This window comes from Typopeltis vanoorti, chromosome 3 (assembly GCF_054136105.1).
Source record: "Typopeltis vanoorti isolate ZY-2024b chromosome 3, IOZ_Tvanoo_1.0, whole genome shotgun sequence".
Taxonomy (NCBI): Eukaryota; Metazoa; Arthropoda; class Arachnida; order Uropygi; family Thelyphonidae; genus Typopeltis; species Typopeltis vanoorti.
In genome coordinates, this window is record NC_143551.1 from 61,423,407 (window position 1) to 61,445,828 (window position 22,422).

The 22,422-nt window shown below is 33.8% G+C and overlaps 1 protein-coding gene across 1 annotated transcript in view; it reads right to left on the minus strand.

The window, feature by feature from the left end:
• Nucleotides 1-22,422, minus strand: part of Ccz1 (vacuolar fusion protein CCZ1) — a 173,409-nt gene that overhangs the window by 95,857 nt on the left and 55,130 nt on the right. Inside the window, exons 4-5 of the mRNA XM_090415643.1 lie at nucleotides 12,079-12,201; nucleotides 1,591-1,680 (exon numbers count right to left, since the gene is read on the minus strand). Coding sequence (XP_090271769.1) covers nucleotides 1,591-1,680; nucleotides 12,079-12,201 — 213 coding nt within the window. The remainder of the gene's footprint in view (nucleotides 1-1,590; nucleotides 1,681-12,078; nucleotides 12,202-22,422) is intronic.

Below are 22,422 nucleotides of genomic sequence, written 5' to 3' on the forward strand. Positions count from 1 at the left end.
TGCAGGGATAGAAAATAAGTCTGCAGGATACAGAAAAATCAGAACTCCACAGTAGATGGAGAAGTTAAAGTGGGCAGTCCTTGAAAAGAAGTACTGAAAGCTCCTAACAAGTAGGCAAATGCCCTAAGAGAAAACAAAGAAAATAATAACTTAAAAAAAAGACAATAAAACAAGCAGTGAAAGAACAGTGGTAGAAAATATTGAAGAGGAATGCATTGGAATATATGTCAATATTTGAGGAAGGGGGGAAGCTATTAAAAGCCTGAAATGTGGAAAAACACAGTAGATGATTTTGGACTAGATATGGTCAAATATTCTCATATACAACTGAATATGAGAATATTTGTGATCCAGATTTTACCTGGAACACTCAGCAAGGAAATTCCTCCAAGTAAAATCTGGATCAGGACAACTTCTCTTTGTCAGGATCAGATTTTCACTTTATGACAAATAGTAGAGAGAGAGAGATCATGAGAATAGAAGGTCAGTACTTATGTTTGGTATATCTGAAAAAAGCATACAAAATATTAAGAGAATAGCTGTTTAGAACACTTCAATTATATAGTCTAAATGCAACATGATACAACTACGTATTACACTGCATGTCAGCAGTTGAATTTGAGGAGGTATAGGAAGATGGCGTAAATTCAGGTGTAATAACATAAGAATACACTATCTCCACTCTTATTCATCATCTATATGGATCTTCAAATAAACATAATTCTGCAGTGCCTGGCTGGAATATAATTTAATGAAATTTGACATTTATAGTATTAAAATTTGTCAACTCATTTTAATCAGACCATTTGAGTGGGAAAAATTAAAAAGAATTTTTTTTTTAATGACCCACATGCATGAAAGTTAACATTTACTCATGCAGTGCTATGTGTGAGTAAATGATTAGGAAATAAGAAATAATCTACTGATATGTTTCTTAAAGAGTTGGAGATTGTACTCGGTGTGAAAAAGAGTATGGGAAGAGTGTTCAAAAGAACAGAGTTGGATAGAATGAAGGAAAGTGAGAAATTTATTCAGTATGTTTGGAGTCAGACATATATGGGCATTGGCCAGTCCCTACTCTAGTTCTTGAATGATTAGAAGAAAGTGGAGGGATGGTAGTGGTCAGTTCAGTGGGGCAGTGACTATGTAAGCACTTATAAAAAATATAAAGCTGGCAGTAACTCACAAATACCATCCTTGTGGGAGAAGGGATCAGTGTATAGTTAAGACAGACTATGCTTGTTATGCCAATAATTGGTGATTCTGTCAAAAAGAGATCACGTTTGGATGTCTGTATCAGGCGATGCCACATATCATATAATTTAAGATGGTGTTTATCATGAATGTTAGTGAAGTGAATGTGGAAGAGAGATTTTTTGTAAAGTTTCTTGAGTTTTAATCTTTCCCTAGTTAACTAGGATATATAACATCCTAGTTATCTTGTCTCAATATTTAATTAAATAAATATGTGCTACTTTATTAAAAAAATAAGCAAGCCAGTACTGAACAGTGAGCTAAGATTTAATTTTTTTTTTCTTATACCTATTAAGTAAAACCACTGGTATGAATTTTCAAAAATGAAATACTTACTGCTCTGAAAAAGTGTTCTAATAACTGCTTCAAAACATTAACATCTCCTTCTGCTCTCCTTAGAATACTTGTGAAAGTTCCTCTAAGTAACTGAAGGAAATTGTTTTCATTAAAGAAAATGAAATTTTAATAATATTTAGAGCATTTAAAAAAAGTAACTTAATAAAGACAAGCAGTAAAAGTACAGTATGTGTACTTTTTCATTTCATTTTGTTCCACCATTACATAATGATTCTTCCAATAGCATAGTTTCAGGATGCAGTGACATTTTTAATAACTCTCCCTATTTTCATACCAAATTTATTACGGACGCCATTCAATTTAGTCAGAGAATCCTGTATTTCTAATGGATTTGTTTAGAAGTATAACACATCTGCATAAAGTAACAAGCTAAGTTGCCATCTCCAATTTTGATAAATTTAATACCAATTTCCTTCGTAATGTGATACATATAGATGATGAATAACAGTAGAGTTAATGAATGCTCTTGTCTCACACCTGATTTAGAATCAAACCTGTATCTTCCTGTAATCCTTCAATTCTAACTGCTGACTTAAATAGAGACCAAGTACTGCTTGTTATAATGTCTCATTTATACCATATAACTATAGCATTTTGAACAGCTTTTCACACTTGGCACCTTGTCATATGCCTTTTCCAGATCTATAAAATTAAATATAGATCCTTGTTATATTCCCATGATTTCTTACAATAATAATCTGATCCTGATAACCTCCATTTGGCATGAATCGAGCTGGTTCTTCTTCTTCTTCTCCAAGCTTTCCTTCAACAATTTTTCTTAGCCATTTCCCAAGTATACTTGCATAAATCAAACCATGAACACGGAGTATGAAAATTCCTTTAATTCTCACATTCAATTTTATTTATTTTTTTTTTTTTCTTATAGGTAGGTACTAATGAGAGTGCTATTCCAATCATCTGGAATTCTAGCCTCTGGCCAGGCCTTCTGAATTATGCAGTATAGTCACTGTAAAACTTTTATGCCTCATATTTGACAATTTCTGGTCAAATATCTACTCAGCTGCCCTTCCACATTTCAGGGTTTTTGATGGCTTTTTCTACTTCAAGTAATCCTAACTGCATTCATGCTGAGTGTTTTCTACCACCATGTTATCATTGCTTGTTTCATTTAGCTTTCATTTACTGTCACTTGCATGACAGTGTCTCACAGGGTGACAAAGTTGCTCACATCCATAGCGATCCTTAAGCTATACGTGCCCCCTGGGTGGTGCTAAATGAGCAACAGCAACAGGCTGTTGCTCATTTAGCCAGTCCATCCTAAGGATCTCCTGGCCAATTTCATGATGTCTACAATATAGTGACTTGCAGAAACCAGAATTTAGCAACATTGGCCCTACACTACGTATTTGTCAATTAAATATTGAATCTATTAGCAAATCCGATGTGATTAGATATCGAAATTATTGCTAACCAACAATGTTGATATGATTATTGTCCATGGAACACATGCTGCTGATCCTGAACAGCTCCTTAAAAGAGGTCGCATTCCAGGTTACACTGCTATTGGTGCAACTTATCATGAAGTATATGGAATAGCAAAGTACGTGCAAAATCGTCTTAAATAAGTTTTTCTTCTATCTCAAAATATTGAAGAAACATACATACAGTAGTGATAAAAGTTCGAGATATTACAATTACGAATATTTTTAAGCCACTTGGTTTAGAAAAAATTATTCCTATTGCTGAACATCCCGCAATTTATATTGGGGACCTTAATAGTCACCATGAACAGTGGAATTATGCTCGAAACAATGAATGTGGTGAAAAACTTGTCGACTGGATTGAACTAAATAACCTTCATTTAGTCTTTGATGCCAAAGACACTTTTAGATCTGTGGTCTGGAAAAGTGACATTTTCTGTGGACTATAACCCTGATTTATGTCTTGTGAACAAAAATAATTCAGGTCACCCTATGCAAAATTTGAGAACTGACTTTCCTCATAGTCAACATAGACCGGTATTAATTGACATTGGTATTTCTATTCCACTTGTCAGATCAATGCCTTTTCCACATTGGAATTTTAAAAAGGCTGACTGGAATAAATACGCAAATGAACTTGACAAATGTATTTGCTGGACATCTCCAATAAGTAGTAATTTTAATCGATTTATAGGTGTAGTCCTGCTTGCTGCCAAGAAAAATATTCCTAGAGGTAATAGGCATAACTATATACATGGTTGGAGTGAAGAATGTGAATTACTTTATAATGAATATCAGATAAACAATGACCCAAAAAACAGATGATCTTCTAGAAAACTTGGATATATCCCGAAGGAAAAAATGGGTAAATACAGTTGATGGTATAGACTTTACTCATTCCAGCCTTAACGATTAGAGCCTTCTTAGGAAACTAGGTGGTAGTGCTCCATTGATTAAAGAACAACCAAGAATCACCTCAGATCAACTAGTTATACGTATTGTTAATACATCACGTACCCCAATCAATAAAAAGCATACAAGATATATTAAGAGAAAATTAAAAGAATTTAGCAAGTCTTCACCTATAACTTCGAATTTTGCATGCCCTTTTAAGCAACAAGAAGTTGGGGCAGCCTTAAAGGAATTAAAGCCTGGTAAGGTTCCTGGTTTTGATAACATTCATCCAGAATTTTTGATTAATCTGGGAAGAAATGCAAGATTAACGTTAGCTAAGTTCTATACTGACATTCTTACAACTGGTAAACTTCCCACTATTTTTAAAAAAGCAAAAATACTTTCAATTTTAAAGCCTGGTAAGCCTAATCATAAACCGGAAAGTTACCAACCTATTACTCTCCTCAGCTGTTATTATAAACTCTTTGAAAGACTTATTTATAATAGAATAAGCTCCACTATTTTTAAATATGTCGCAATAAAACAAGCTGACTTCAGACCTAATCGTGGGTGTTGTGACCAGGTTTTCTCTTTAGTAACTCACACAGAAGCTGGTTTTCAAAAAAGGTTTAAATTCCCTAAACATCAGCAGCATTTATTGATTTGTTAGCAGCCTTCAACACTGTCTGGAGATAAGGCCTTCTATATAAAATTATTCCATGTAAAACAATAGTCCACATCGTTAACAATATGCTAAGAGATAGAAGATTTATAGTGGCTATAGGTAATAAAACTAGCAGCAATAGATAATGGATTGCCACAGGGATCTGTTTTATCTCCCTTATTATTCAATCTGTATATATCTGATCTTCCCATCACTACATCAAGGAAATTTTGTTATGCTGATAATATAGCAATAACTATATAGCATAAATCGCACAGAAGAAATTCTAAAAGCTGACTTAACTATACTGGATGAGTATTTTAATAGATGGAGACTGTCTTTAAATAGGAGCAAAACAGTAATATCTTGTTTTCATCTAAATAATAACTTGGCAAATGTGCAACTAAAAATTGAATTGAACAACACTACACTTCCATATAATAAATTCCCTAAGTACTTGGGAGTCACACTTGACCATTCTCTCACTTTCAGGCAACATCTTTTAAACTTGGCATACAAACTAAGGACATGTAATAATATTCTACAGAGACTCTGTGGCACTACCTGGGATTCAAGAGCCTCTACTCTTCGGACAACAACAACCCTTGCTTTGGTATTCTCAAGTGCTGAATATTGTGCTCCTGTGTGGCTAAATAGCCCTCACCCAAGGATTATCGATTCTCAATTGAATAATACCTTAAGATTAATTACGGGCTATCAGATCAACTCCAACATATTGGTTACCTCCTTTAGCAGGCGTTATCCCTACAGAACTATGTAGATTGAATTCTTTAGTCTGTGAATTTCAAAAAATTGCTGGTAATCCAAACCTACCTATTCATCGGGATCTCCCAACTCTTAATGTGAATAGAGTGAAATCTCACCATCCATCACTATGAGCAGCAGAAGAACTAGTGCTAAATAATTTTAATCATTTATCAAAGTGGGAGAAAACATGGAAGGAAAATACGAAAGAATATTTGTATAACATCCTTAAAGGTGATCAATTCATTACGGGATTGGATCTACCTCACAAAACCTGGACAACATTAAATAAGATTCGGACAAACCATGACCTATGTGGAGATACTCTCTGCAAATGGAACAGACAATCATCTTCAAAATGTGACTGCGGTGCTCCACGACAGACTATGCAACATATTGTAAAAGAATGCACCTTCCATGCTTATCAGAATGACTGGAATGACTTTTTACAAGCAGCTCCTGAAGCTGTGACCTGGATTACAAACTTAGATCTGAATTTATAATGATATATATGCTTTTTTCCTTATTATAACATATTAAGATTTTTAACTTTTATTTATTTTATTTTTATTTTAATTTTCCAACTCCTTGGAGTAGATTATGTTTTCCCTTCAAAGTTTTCAACTTAAAATATTTTAAATTCTTCAATCCTGTTAATATATAATGACATCATGATTCTCTTTTTTAACATCATGTTTTTGCCATGAGCTATGTATGTGGTGTCTCACATCAACAAAAACATGGATGCAAAGTGTCCAGTGAAAGTGAAATATATTCAGATGTGATTAAAATATGGATACAAAGCATAACATGGCTGATATATTTCATAAATATGGATTGATGGGTGCTTAATATTTCAGTTTGATTAATAAATTATTCTAGAAATATTTTAAAAACAAGTATTAGTTAATATCCTTAATTTAAAATTGTAATTTTATAATATATACTGAAAAGATATTAGTAATTCATCATCAAAATAAAATTCTTGATATGTACCCTCAGAGGGTGTACAGGATCTGATGATAGTACTACATGGAAAAGTTACACCCTTACTAATTTCCGATTAACAATTTTACTCCAAATTAATCTGTCATCTGTCAAGACTCCAACATTCCACATCAGGAATTTGATGATGAAATGTCAGCTACAATAAGCAAAAACCACAAACAGGATAAGTGTTTTATCATTATTTATGATGTTGATTCATTTTTTTATTATATTTTGCATATCATGAATTTGTGCTGTTAGATTATAGGCTAATATGATGTAAAACATATTCCACAAAAATAAAGTAGAAGCCTATATACTATTAGTATAATATCATTTCTATTAAGTTTTATGATGCTTTTTATTACATTCCTGAAAAGATGTCCATACTATCTTTCTTTCAGGTCACTAAAAGCAAAGTATGGTTGCTAAATCCCAATTCTCTTTGGTGAAAGAGTATGAAAATGACATTAGCAAACTAATGTCATTTAGATGTTTGTACCATGGATGTAGAGATTTGAAACCTGAAGGAAAAATTGTTCCTATCTTGTTAACTGATTTCAATGCCACTTTACTATCATAACATTTTAATATCTTTGAAATGCTAACTGGCACCATTACACCAACAAAGTCATTGTGCCATGAAATCTGTGTATAACATCAGAAAGTCTTGATAACGTATTTCTTTTTTTCTTTGTCTTTCTTATAACCACTGCTGGAGTATAACTTTAATAAACTTGAGTTCTTATTCAAACACTGAGAATAGAAATCTCCGAGGAGAGTATAAAGTTTTGTATGTTTTATCTTATAGCTATTGCTAGAGATCACCCATTCTACTGGATACCCTTGAATATAAATATTTTTTTTTTTTATTATCCTACATCACACCTCCAGGGAGTCCAAAGACTCATCGAGGGAGGGCATCTACTCTACAACTCTTTGTCTCACTACTCCACCAACCTTCATCATCTAACACCAACGGCATCTACTGCAGACCACCACCACTAGTATTTCCACAGACAATCACAAACATCCATGCCCATGGCAGGATTCAAACCCACAGCCTTTTGGCTGGAGAGCGGATACCCTAACCACTCAGCCAGCCAACACACTGGAATATGGGCAAATTGTCATTTGTTCCAAGTGTTATGTATTCTGAATGGAGGATACTGCAGGTAGAGCATAATATTAATGGGAAATGCTACAATTAGTCAATGAAACTAGGAACTTTGTTACAGTGAACAGAGAATTAGTGTTGAAGAGAACACTAACTTGTAAGAAAAAGGAAGTTACTCTCCTACTTCAGATATTTAAGGCTACGATAAGATCACATCTGGGCCATATGAGAACTGCATAAGAGAACAGACCAAAGGAATGTGACCTCAACTGTTTGAGGAATACCTAGAGAGGAAATATGATAGAAACATATATATTATTACTAATTTAATAAGCCGAAAGGCTATTTTACCAACGAATATGTTAATAGAAAGGGGGATGGTAAATCCCTTTATGTTTTTATAGCCGAGTATGAAACTCGGATCGAAATCCATAGTTTCATGCCGAAAAAACTATCGGCGAGCCCAAGTGTAAATGATCACTTGGGTAGTACAACACCAGGGCAACTCCATGCAAAGGTGGCACAAGCTCCGTCACTAACTTTAATATTCTCTCATAATGTAAAACCCAGCTCCTAAGAGATGTAAATATATTGTTTTACATTATGAGAAGAGGTCACTACTATTATTAAAGTTATTATTAAAGTTAGAGACGGAGCTTGTGCCACCTTTGCATGGAGTTGCCCTGGTGTTGTACTACCCAAGTGATCATTTACACTTGGGCTCGCCGATAGTTTTTTCAGCATGAAACTATGGATTTCGATCAGAGTTTCGTACCCGGCTATAAAAACATAAAGGGATTTACCATCCCCCCTTTCTATTAACATATTCACCGGTAAAATAGCCTTTCGGCTTATTAAATTAGTAATTAACAATAAATATAGGAGTACACCACTTCGGCAATTCGATAGCAGAGGTATGTAAGTTCGTGTTCACTTAAAACCTTGATATTCCAGGTCTACCTACTCACTGATGAGACCTCAAAAAAGGTTGAAACTGGTCTGGGCAGTGACCTCTTCTCATAATGTAAAACAATATATATACATCTCTTAGGAGCTGGGTTTTACATTATGAGAGAATATTAAAGTTAGTGACAGAGCTTGTGCCACCTTTGCATGGAGTTGCCCTGGTGTTGTACTACCCAAGTGATTATTTACACTTGGGCTCGCCGATAGTTTTTTCGGCATGAAACTCTATGGATTTCGATCTGAGTTTCGTACCCGGCTATAAAAACAAAGGGATTTACAACCCCCTTTCTATTAACATATATATTATCTTAGCATTGTACTCCTTTTAGGACTTATGTCGTAATAGGAACAAAATACACTTTGTAATCAATACCACTTTATTGTTTTGAAACTGTGTCTTTCTACCAATGACATGAAAACTGCTAACATCAATAGGTTCCTATCCAACAAGAAAGTTTGAAACTATCTGGCAATAGAATCTTAAAAAAATGAACTAAAAAAAAATTATTTCACTACAGAAGATGGCACTGTTTCATAGTTTTGTTCTTAGTAAGTAAGAAAAAACCTACCAAGAATAAAAAAAGAACTCTGCAATCTTTTGGTAGGTAGAAACCTAGCTACCAGCTTATTCCTTGAAAATTTTTTTCAGAAATCTGAAATATTTATGAAGAAACCAGACATATGCTACTCCAAAAAATGCTGAAAAATTTATTTTCCTACATCATAATTTATTGCAAATTCATTTTGATTATTAAACCCATAATTTTCTCTATTTCAACATTTAAAATAAGTTCCATCAATATTTTTGTTACTTGAAAAAATAAGTGCAATATTTTGTTCTGATTTCTATGCTGTATTATTTTTAAATATAATTTTCTCTATGAAATTAAATGAGTTTCATTATATTGAAATGGAGCAGATATTATAGATCCATCTATATTTTGTAGCCAAACAGAAAGTGAAGTTTTTAAAATTTACCAGTGAATTTATGAGAGCAAGATAGGAATCGAATTACCTTAGCAGCACTATTTAAACATGAACTCTACCCACAACCCATATATTCACCTTTTATTAATGTACAGAGCAAATAGCCTAAAACACCAGATTTCAAACTGACCATGCTAAAAAAAATACAAGTGGAACTGAAGATTCGATGCTGTAAGCAAGCCATATCAGAAAGTTAAATTCCTCTTAAGTGGTGATTTAATAAAATATTAAATATTTTAAATAAAATTAGATAATAAAATATTGAACTATAGAGCTGAGCAGCTCATATTTTCTCATATAAGTGTAGAAAAATATTCTAACTTTCGAAAAATTACAATTAATTAATTAAATTTTAAACATTGCAAATTACATTTTATAAAAAAATATTTTGAACAAAAAATATATACTCATTAAAATTTTTTATCAATTTTTAATGAGTATTTTTTTTAAAACCATCGTCATCATCAAATTCCTGCCATGTACCCTCAAGGGGTGTACAGGATATGATAGTACTACATGGAAAATTTACATTATTACTAACTTCCTATATGCAATTTTCCCCCAAATCAGTCTGTTACTTGTCAAGACTCCAACATTACGATCTTATATTTCTATCATCTAAGGCACTTTGTACTGTATCAATCCACCTATATCTTGATCTTCCTCTGGGTCATTTTCCTGCCAACCTGGCAGAGAACACTGTTTTGCTAATCTTTCCTCACCCATCCTGTTTAAGTGACCATACGACTTGAGATTAGCTCTGCTAACGCATTCCTGGATGCTGACAATGTTAAGTTCTTTCCTAATATTCTCATTTTTAATATGATATTGCCATTGATACCATCTGTTCATGCCTCTAATCTTTCTCAGGACTCTCATATCTGCAGTCTCTAGTCTTTGGTCCAGTGTTTTACTTCCAACCCAATGCTCAGGTCCATAAATTAAAACTGGTTTGAACACTGTCTTGTATACAGCTAATTTAGTGTTTCGACTAATTTATTCCATATGAATTTATTCAATTGACTTCCTACCATACCAGCTTTGTTGATTCTGTTGTCTATTTCCATATTTAATTTACCATCTTCACTAAATATCGTGCTTAAGTAGCTGAAATGTTTTTCTTGTTCCACAGGTTCTCCATTCACAACACAGTTGACATTTTCAATGATTCTGCCTATTTTCATTGTCTTTGTCTTTTTATTGCTGACCTTCATACCATATCTATTACAACAGCTATTCAATTTAGTCAGAGAATCTTGCAGACTTGTAGCGGATTTATTTAGAAGTATAACATCATCCGCATAAAGCAAAGAGCTGACATTAACATCTCCAATTTTGATATCATGTTTAATACCACTTTCCCTCATAATGTGATCCATATAGATAATGAATAACAGAGGGGATAATGTACATCCTTGTCTCACACCAGATTTAACATTAAACCATCTTCCTGTACTTCCTTCAATTCTAACTGCTGACTTACAACTCAAATAAAGATTAAGTATTGCTTGATATAATGCCCATTCACACCATATAACTGTAGCGTATCAAATAGCTTCTCTCTTGGCACCTTGTCATATGCCTTTTCCAAATCGACAAAACTTAAATACAGATCTTTGTTATATTCCCATGATTTCTCCAGTATTTGTCATAAAGTGAAGATCTGATCCTGACAGTCTCTATTTGATCTGAATCCAGCTTGTTCTTCACCAAACTTTTCTTCCACAATTCTTCTCAACCGTTTCTCAAGTATACTTGCATATATCTTACCAGGAACACTCAATAATAGATATATGTCTGTAATTCTCATATTTGTTTATAAAATTTAATTCAGTATGCTTTGGCTGAATATTTCATGCTTCGGTCAAATCCTGCTTCAGCACATTCCTAGTATTATCAGAGCTAATACATTTATTCACATTTCACTAACATAAAATATAAAGCTTGGAAATTTTCATAGATCAACAAATCTCAAAAGGATTATTATGATTTTTAAATTAGCACTAAAGTTTTGACCTATCAAGGAAAGAATTCTAATCTCAAAGTAACAGCACTATCAGAATAACTGTTAATTTGCCCAATCTTTGCAATCTAATAATAGATTGCAAATAACTGTTAGAAATTTATTGCAAATAACTTATAGATCGTAGTTATCGATAATAACTACGATCTATAAGTTTCATGCCGAAAGATGAGACCTCAAAAAAGGTTGAAACCGGTCTGGGTAGTGACCTCTCCTCATAATGTAATGACAGTATTACATCTCCTAGGAGCTGTGTTTTACATTATGAGAAAATATCAAGAATAGTGAGGGAGCTTGCTCCACTTTTACTTCGAATAGCCTTCACCAATAGTTTTTCGGCATGAAACTTATAGATCGTAGTTATCGATCTTTAGTTTCGCTTACTGGCTATAAAACAACAAAGGATGTTTATCCCCTTATTTTCTATATTAAGGTGCCAGAAAACTAGCCATTTGGCTTTTTATCTTAACTAAAATTTTTAACTATCAGTGCATATGTTTCTCATTGCAACATGATGACCAGATTAGAAAAAGTGATCTGAACACATTATCGAGATATAAAAGGAAACAGTTATTAAAAAATAAGCAATAATATGTAATATTATCCAGTTTATTAAACTGACCCTAAACAGCTTATATACAGCTTTGAGTAATGCTTGGAATACATGATCTTGGACTTCATCTGCTTGATAATCTATGTATATTTGGCTGTCTCTAGTCTTTTGCTGGAATGGTATAGCAACTGTCTAAAAAATAATAAATGAAAAAATATATAACACCAAAGTAAATTACCTCTCAACTATTTCTATTTCAAAATTAATTATATAGCACTAACAAAACTGATTGCAATCACGTACCGAGTTACAGTCAAAGAAATATAACCAAAATGATTTTAATGTCCTTAATTCTTCTTTTATCAGTATTCTTTTTGCTGATATATATCATCATTAAATTCCTGATATATACCTTCAGGGAGAGTACAGGATAATTATGATAGTACTACATGAAAAAGTTATACCATTACTAACTTCCAATCAACAATATTCCTCCAAATTAATCTACTATCTATCAAGACTTCAACATTACTAAATCTTATTTTTGTCTTTTAAAGACTGTACTGTATCAATCCATCTATATCTTGGTCTTCTTCTGGGTCTTTTTTCCTGCCAACCTGACAAAGAACAATTCTTTTGCTAATCGTTCCTTTCCCATTCTGTTTAAGTGACCATACCACATGAGATTAACTCTATTAACATATTCCTGAATTCTAATAACGCAAGTTCTTTATCCTCATTTTTAATGTGATACTGCCACCAATGCTATCTATTCACTCCACAAACCTTTCTCAGAACTCTCATATTTGTTTCCTGCAGTCTTTGATCAAGTACTTTATTTCTAAGCCAGTTCTCAGATCCTTAACTTAAAATTGGTTTGAACAGTCTTGTATATAGCTAATTTAATGAAATAACTATATTTCAGATCTTTGACAAATTTCTTATTCCATATAAATTTATTCAACTGACTTCATACCATACTAGCTTTACTAATTCTGTTGCCCATTTCCATATTTAATTTACCATCTTCACTAAAAATTGTGACTAAGCAGTCACAATGTTTTATTTGTTCTAATAGGTTCACCATTCGGAATAAAGTTAATGTTTCTGCCTATTTTCATTGTCTTTGTCTTTTTTATTGCTGACTTTCATACAAAATTTATTAGAGCAGTTATTCAATTTAGTCAAGGAATTTTGTAGACTTGTATTGGATTTATTCAGAAGTTATATAACATTATCTATATAAAGTAAAGAGCTAAGATTAACATTAATTTTGATAAGTTTAATACCCCTTTCCTTCACAATGTGATCCATATATATAATGAATAACAGTAAAGGTAATATGCATCCTCGTTGCACACCTAATGAAATCATCTTCTTGTGCCTCCTTCAATTCTAAAAGGAGGATTCTAAAAGACTATGGATTGCTCGATATAATGCCCCATTTACACCATATAACTAACATTTTGAAGAGCTTTCCTCTTGGCACCTCGTCATATGCTTTTTCCAGATCAACTAAACCTAAATACAAATCCTTGTTATATTCCCAAAATTACTGGACAATTTGTCTTAAAGTGAAAATCTGATCCTGACAACCTCTATTTGGCATGAATCCAGCTTGTTCTTCTACAATTTTTCTTAGCCTTTTCTCAAGTATACTTGAATAAATCTTACCAGGAACACTCAGTAGGGATATATCTCTGTAATTCTCACATTTGTTTTATTCCCTTTTTTTATAGATGAGTACTATGAAGGCTCTGATCCAATCATCTGGAATTCGACCCTTCTGACCAGGCCTTCTGAATCATGCAATGCAGCCACTGTAAAACTTTTATACCTCCATATTTGAGCATCTCTGGTCAAATCTCATCCAATCCAGTTGCCTTTCCATATTTCAGGTCTTTGATGACTTTTTCTACTTCAAGCATGGATCCAACTGAGTGGACATTCACCATGGAGCTCTGATTCTTCTATCCTTAGAATCTCACCACATGCCTCTCTGGTTGAATCAGTGTTTTCTTCAAGGTTTGCCAATGAATTGCATGCTTTCAAAGTCTTTCATTTTTTCTTCAATGGTGTTTGTGTATTTGAGTCTACAGTATTCAGCAGGATAAGATGAATATCCTATTCAAAACAAGATCTAAAAATTTCCAAAAAGAATCAAATATGAGCAGCTTTCAGATCTGGACTCTGCACTCAGATATACAAATATTTTTAAAAAATGAACGTTTCAAGGCAAGAATGAAACCTTGAAGACTCAGTGGCAGAGTCTGAAGAAAACATTGATTCAACTAGGGAGCTGTGGAAAGAAAGAAATCACATCAAAAGAAGAATCATATCAAAAGTAAATCAGATGTCCAAAGGGAATACAGAGAATTCTCTCAGGATCTTGAAGGCTCTGGATCTATCCAGTGATAGTGGCATGTCTGGGCAAGTGATTACAGAAGAAATGTACCTACTAATGTGTTTCTTAAAGAGCTGCAGGTTGTATTCATTAGGAAAATAATATGGGATAGATTGTTCCAAAGGGCAGAGATATGTGGAATGAAGGGAAGAAATGAGAACTTGGTTTGGTGAGTCTTGGGCTGAACCAAATAGAAATGTTGACCAGCAACTGTCAGTGTTTGTACATGATTAGAACAAAGTAGAGAAAATGTGATAGCAACTTGAGTGGAGCAGCATCCATGGAAATACTTATAAAAAAGACAATGTAAAAAGAAACAAAGAATCTATGGGAAAGTGACTGTAGGAGTCACTGCTTGTTTCCTTTAGCAGTCATTCAAAGTAATTACTCCAGGCATCAAGAATATCTTTATTTTCAGTTTTCATGTCATCTTTATCATCTGATCCCTTTTACAGTACTCCACTGCTTCATCTGTAAGTTTTTTCAATAGCCTCCAAAACATTTTGCCACCTTTCTGATATTTATCTTTTATGTTCTTACCAAATTCTTCTCATGACTTTTGTTTAGCTAGTTTTACACAGAGCTTTGCTTTCCTGACTTACTTGCCAGGAACTTTCGATTGGCCCTCTTTTTCTCGACAGCCTCTTCAACTTCCTCAGTCAACAATGGAGTTCTGACGTTTCTATCCTTACAGACAACCTCATCACATGCATCTCTGTTGAATCAATCAGTGTTTTCTTCAGGGTTTGCCAATGAATCTCCAAATGATTCTTGCTTCCAAACTCTTTCGTTTTTCTTCAGTGATGTTTGTGTATTTGAGTCAACAGTTTGCTTCTGAAAGCTGCTCAACTTTGATTCATTTTAAAACTTTCTTACACACTCTTCTTTTTAATATGAAATTCAATTCTAACCTGCTCAAAACTAAATATGATCACTTCCCATTTCATATCCTCTGTATATTCTTATGTCCTGAACCATTCAAAAAACATCACTATCAACTATAACATAGTCAACAAGACTTTTCTATTTCTTGCATCTTCTCTCCATGTGAATTTGTGCACATTTGTGTTCAAAAATTTGTGTTGAAACATGATGTTAGTAATAACTAATCCATGTCCTGAACAGAAATACAGTAGACATTTACACCATTATTCTTAGCTTTGCACTTTTCACTAAATTTTTTCTGCATTTTTCTACCAAAACATTTCTACATGTCTGGTAATCATTTCCTACTCTGCTGTTTAGATCTCCAACAAGGACCAACTTTTCCTTTTTCATTGTGCTAACTGCCTTCTCTAATGCCTCAAAAAATTCCTCCATTTCTTCCTTAGTAGAACCTTCTGTGGGAACCACAAGTACAAATAATTCTCATTGTCCAGTTCCCCAATTCTAATATATGTCCATATCACTCTACTTGATATTGCCTACCATTCAAGATTATTCTCATATTTAGTATTGATACTACAGCTACTCCCTCTTTTCCCTGACTGTTATTGCCTGAATATAGCATTTTGTATTTGTTGCTTAGAAAAATCTAAGATCTGTTTGTCTTCTTTGTTTCAATCAAAGCTTATCCAATTCTTCTGGTAGTTCCATTTCTTTTTCATTCATGCTTCTTACGTTGATAATGCCAATCTTGAACTCTGCTGATGTTGAGTTGTGTTACGGAATGTGTTCCAGTAGCTGACTTTGCACCATTCACCCTGGTTTCCTGACAAAAACAACAGTGGCCTTGTTTAACTGGGCAATGCCCCAGCCTGCATGAAATTCTGTCATGTTGTACCATCATTTTACATTGTGGTTTAAGTAAATAAGAATGTAATGTGACTGACTAAATCCCAAATTGCCAACACATTTTCGTTCATTTCAGTATCCAGGTAGATACCTAACTTACGATTAAAAACAACTAAAGTAAAATAATAAATAGCTATTCTAGTTTAACTAAGTAAGAAAAATACTAAAAAAAGAAGTCCCCCCACCATATTTCATAAATTTTAGAATACATTTGAATATACTCAAATGATTTAAGAATAATAAAGGATAACTGGAATCAACAATCTGTGAAAGTAATAAATACCTTTACAATGAGCAGATATGCTTGTTTTACTTCTTGAAAAAACTATATATTTGAAAATACCCAAATCTCTAGATAGACAAGATCTCTCTCATGATAATTAGCATCCAATTTGGCATAAAACAGAAAATATTCTTAGCCCACCTGTGCCACTAATGTATGATAAGTTTATAATTATTCATGGTTTGGGAGTCATATAAAAAATATTGATAATATCACCTCTTCATGATTCAAGAAATAGATTTTTTGCTCCAGCATTAAACCTCTGAACAGGCATTAACACTATACAAATCAGTCTAATCATCAAATACTGTTTTCATGTTTGGTGTTTATACTACTTTATTTGAGCATTTTAGAACAAAATATGATTTACTTCAGCTGCCTTTCTGCGTTTCTAGTGGCTCTTTATTGAGAAACTGATAATTTAAGTGAAAGAGAGAATGAATTAGTGAATAGATCCTTAACTTGCTTTTCTGTTGTCAAGCATTTTAAGGGAGCGCTCTGGAATACTCAAATTTCAGCCAGTATTTGATGGTTCAAATGTCTGATACAATGTTTAGAAGTTAAAGTGTAATGCCGTGTGCAAAAGAGATTCTTGCATTCTCAGGCATCTTGCACAGTTGAAATTTCCATTATTTAATAAAAAATTCAAAATATTTTCTGATTTTCTTAAAGGAATTTGAAAATAGTCTAAATTTAGATCAAGTTTTAAAAAGTAATCTGTTCCATCAAGATTCATTAATAATTCCTCAGGCTTACACAAGAAAATCAATATGTTTAGATAACTTTGTTTACAGCTCTAAAATCTAAGACAAACTTCAAAATTTCCATTGGCTTTTCAATTAAAATAAAAGGATTCTATTGAGAAGTACTTCTCAATTATACCAGGCTGTTTCATTATCATGTAATAAGCTTTGAAAATTTTCCATATACTTGTGAGGAATTTGATATTTAACATGAAGAGGATTATTACTCCTAATATATAATGAATGCTCTATACTGTGCATGACACTGAAAGAATGTCTTCTAACATTGCCTCAAGAAAGAGCTTAGATCTGCATGAATACCAAGATTTGTGAGTAATCCTCACTGTTCTATCAACTAACTGCAAAATACTAATTATTACTGGCTATGTTTCCAAAGGAAATTACTTGGTTTTCAATCTACTGCATCAGAAATTTAATACATTATAGGAATTCCTCAAAGGTGAACTTTGTACAAGATCATATTCCAGACATCAAAATTAAAGTTACAGTAAATTTACATTATCACAAACAACGGCATACTTCTGGAGAAAATCCAATCCCAGAATAACTCGGATGGATGGATGTATCAGCAGCACTAGGAGATACTAGGAATTGATGACTAATTACAAGAAGAAAACAAGTGAGATTAGGTATTAACAATTTTTGTTGCATATAATTCTGGGTCAAAATTCCTTTAAATTTAACTGGATGACATCATCATCATCATCAAACTCCTGATATATATACCCTCAAGGGGTGTACAGGATATGATAGTACGACATGAAAAATTACATCATTACTAACTACCTATCTACAATTTTCCTCCAAATCAGCGTGTTACTATCAAGACGCCAAAATTATCGGATCTTGTATTTTTGTCTGCTAAGGTACTTTTTACTGCATCAATCCATCTATATCTTGGACTTCTTCTGGATCTTCTTCCTGCCAAACTGGGAGAGAACACTTGTTTTTGCTAATCTTTCCTCTCCCATTCTGTTTAAGTTACCATACCACCTGAGATTAGCTCTGCTAACGCATTCTTGGATGCTGACAATGTCAAGTTCATTCCTAACATCCTCATTTCTAATATAATATTGATGCCATCTGTTCATGACCCTAATCTTTCTCAGGACTCTCATATCAGCAGTCTCTAGTCTTTGGTCAAGTGTTTTACTTCTGATCCAACTCTCTGATCCATAAGTTAAAACTGGTTTGAACACTGTCTTGTATACAACTAATTTAGTGTTCTGACTAATTTCTCTCTTATTCCATATAAATTTATTCAATTGACTTCCTACCCTACCAGCTTTGTTGATTCTGTTGTCTATTTCTATTTAATTTACCATCTTCAGTAAAAATTGTGCTTAAGTAGCTGAAATGTTTTACTTGTTCCACAGGTTCTCCATTCATAATGCAGTTGACATTTTCAACAAATCCACCTATTTTCATTGTATTTGTCTTTTTATTGCTGACTTTCATACTATATCTATTACAACAGTTATTCAGTTTACTCAGATAATCTTGCAAATATGTAGCGGATTTATTTAGAAGTATAACATCATTCGCATAAAGCAAAGAGCTGACATTAACATCTCCAATTCTGATATCATGTTTAATACCACTTTCCTTCATAATGTGATCCATATAGATAATGAATAACAGAGGGGATAATGAACATTCTTGTCTCAAACCAGATTTAACATTAAAACATATCCCTGTACTTCCTTCAATTCTAATTGCTGACTTACAACTCAATTGCTTGATATAATGCCCCATTGAGACCATATAACTGTAGCGCATTGAATAGCTTCTTTCTTGGCACCTTGTCATATGCCTTTTCCAGATCAACAGAACTTAAATACAAATCTCTGTTATATTCCCATGCTTTCTCAACTATTTGAATTGTAGAGTGAAGATCTGATCGTAATAACAGCCTCTATTCGGCCTGAATCCAGCTTGTTCTTCACCAAGCTTTTCTTCCACAATTCTTCTCAACCGTTTCTCAAGTATATTTGCATATATCTTACCAGGAACACTCAGTAGAGAAATACCTCTGTAATTCTCACATTCAGTTTTATTTCCCTTTTTATATATGGGTACTATGAGAGCTCTACTCCAATCATTGGGAATTCATCCCTCTGTCCAGGCATTCTGAACTATGCAGTGCAGCCACTGTAAGACTTTTATACCACCGTACTTCAGCATTTCTGGTCGAATATCGTCTACTCCTGCTGCCTGTCCACAATTCATGCCTTTGATGGCTTTTTCTACTTCAAGTATGGATATGTATTCATGACTGCATGCCTGTTGAGTGTTTTTTTACCACTGTGCTATCACTGCTTGTTTCATTTTGCAATTTTTCGAAGTAATTACTCCATACTTCAATGATATCTTTTTCTCCTGTTTTCATGTCACCTTTATCATCACTTTTTCCTGGTTGTCTGAGTGGTTAGCGTATCCGCTCTCCAGCCAAAAGGCTGCAGGATCGAATCCTGCTGTGGGCATGGATGTTTGCGATTGTCTGTGAAAATGGTAGTGATCGGCAGTAGATGCCGCTCATGTAGATAATGAAGGTAGTTGCGGTTAGCGGAGTGGTGTAGACGGAAAGCTGTAGAGCAGTTGCCCTCTCTCGATGAGTCTTTGAACTTCTTGGAGGTGTTATGTAATAATAATAATAATAATAACTCTTTTAACAGCACTCTTTCCTCCATTTCTAAGCTTTTTCAACAACCTCCAGAATATTTTGCAACCTTCTTGATATTTATTTTCTATGTTCTTGCCAAAGTCCTCCCATGACTTTTGTTTAGCTAGTTTTACACAGTGTTTAGCTTTCTTACATTTGTCTCTGAATTCTCTAAGAGCACAAGCTGACTTATTTGCCAGGAACTTTTGATATGCTTTCTTCTTTTCCTTCACTGCATCTTTACATTCCTGTGTCCACCATGGAGTTCTGATTTTTCTAACCTTGCAGACAACCTCACCACGTGCCTCTCTGGCTGAATCAATCAGGGTTTCTTCAAGGCTTGCCACCAAATCTCCAAGGTTTGGTATAGTTCGCCCACCGATTTGAGGTCCCTCGAAACTACTGCGCATGTCAGAAAAAGGAGAATCCATTCCGATAATAGGGTAATCAGTCTGTCTTCTGGGAGGTAATAAAAAATTTTCCGACCTGTAATAATAAACAAACTGAGTTTGTTTATTATTACAGGTCGGAAAATTTAGCTTTTCTTTTACGAACATTGTTGTTTTTAAAGTGTAACTATTTTGCTTGTATAACAGTTGGAAAAATGTACGTAGAGTGTTAATACGTGCAAATACTACGTTCTACATAAAACAATGTCACTTCGCTCCATGATAAGTTTCCTTTTATTCTGGGACTTTTTAAAACAAAATCCGATTTCATGAAGTATTTTCCTTAAAGTTTCTCTTTTCCAAGGAAAATTAATTTTTTCTTTAAGCACAGGAATCAATTTCGGAACAGTTGGCACTCTTTTCTCGAATACGTAAAATTCGTGAATAGCTCTTCTTATAACGTCTACATCAAAATCATTCAAAGCTACGGTTTCGATGGTTTTACTCTGGCGCTTTTTTTTTTTTTTTTTTTTAGGAGATTTAAATTTTGGCTTACCTTCACCTTTTGATTCCCTACGAATTCTTTTAACAGTCGACCCCGATACGCCCGCAATTGCACTTGCACGTTTTATGACTTGAGAAAGGGGAACAAGAAGACGGCCTTCTGACGATTCTTTTTCGCAGAATGTCAGCACATTATTCAATATTCTTTTGCAAGAGCTACTGAAAAGTGTAACAATAGAACTTGTTGACTGTACTGGATCCATCATACAAATTAATAATAAAAAAATAATGCAAAAAGAGAACAACAAAAATCAAGCTAGTACTAGTACAGCGACAGACAAGAAAGCACGTGATTTTGCATGTTGGCGACCAATTCGTACATCCTTCATTTCTTTCTCCCCTTCAGCATGAATCGACTATTCTTGGCACAAATCCAACAAGGGATCTAGAAATGGTGGGCGAACTATAGTTGTTCTCAAACTCTTTCATTTTTCCTTCAATAATCTTTGTGTATTTTAGTCTACAGTTCACATCTGAGAGCTGCTCAACTTTTATTCGCTTTAAAACTTTCTTACATGTTATTCTTTTCAATATGAAATTCAATTTCATCCTGCTCAAGACTAAATAGTGATCGCTTCCAATTTCACATCCTCTGTACACTCTGGTGTCCTGCACCAGGGAGAAAACATCACTATCAACAATAACATAGTCAATGAGACTTTTCTTATTCCTTACTTCTTCTCTCCACGTGAATTTGTGCACATTTTTATGTTGGAACATGGTGTTAGTAATAACCAGTCCATGTCTTGAGCAGAAATCCAACAGGTATTCGCCATTATTATTAGCTTTACTCTTTTCTCCAAATTTTCCCAAAATATTTTTGTATATCTGACAATCATTTCCTACTCTGCTATTTAGATACCTAACAAGGTCAAACTTTTCCTTTTTCATTGTATCAGATGCTTTCTCTAAAGCATCAAAAAATACCTCCACTTCTACCTTAGTAGAACCTTCTGTAGGACCATAGGCACAAATAAGTCTCATTGTCCAATTCCCCATTCTCATATTTTCCCACATCACTCTACTTGAGACTGAGTGCCATTCAAGAAGATTAGCCTTGTAATTTGTGTTGAATACTATGGCTGCTCCTTCTTTTCCTTGATTGTCATTGCTTGAATATAACATTTTGTATTTATTGCTCAGAAAGTTCTCACCAGTTTTTGTCTTCTTTGGTCCCCTATTATGTCGATCTGGTACTTATCTAATTCCTGAACTAGCTCCATTTCTTTGCCATTCAGGCTTCTTATGTTGATAGTACCAATCTTTAACTCTGGTGATGTTGAGTTCAGGTGTGCTTTCAGATTTGTTTCAGTAGCTGACTTTTCACTGTTTGCCTTGGTTCCCTTGCAAAAACAATGGGTGCCTTGTTTAACAGGTCGACGCCTCAGCCAGCATGAAATTCTGTCATGTTGTATTATTATTTTTTTATTTTGGTTTAAGCCAATAAGAATACAATTTGGTCGGCTAAATCCCAAATTGCCAGCCTATCCTCATTCAGTATTCAGATTCTTGGCAGGGTGCACCACGAGAAGATGAGGATTGTGATTAGGTCA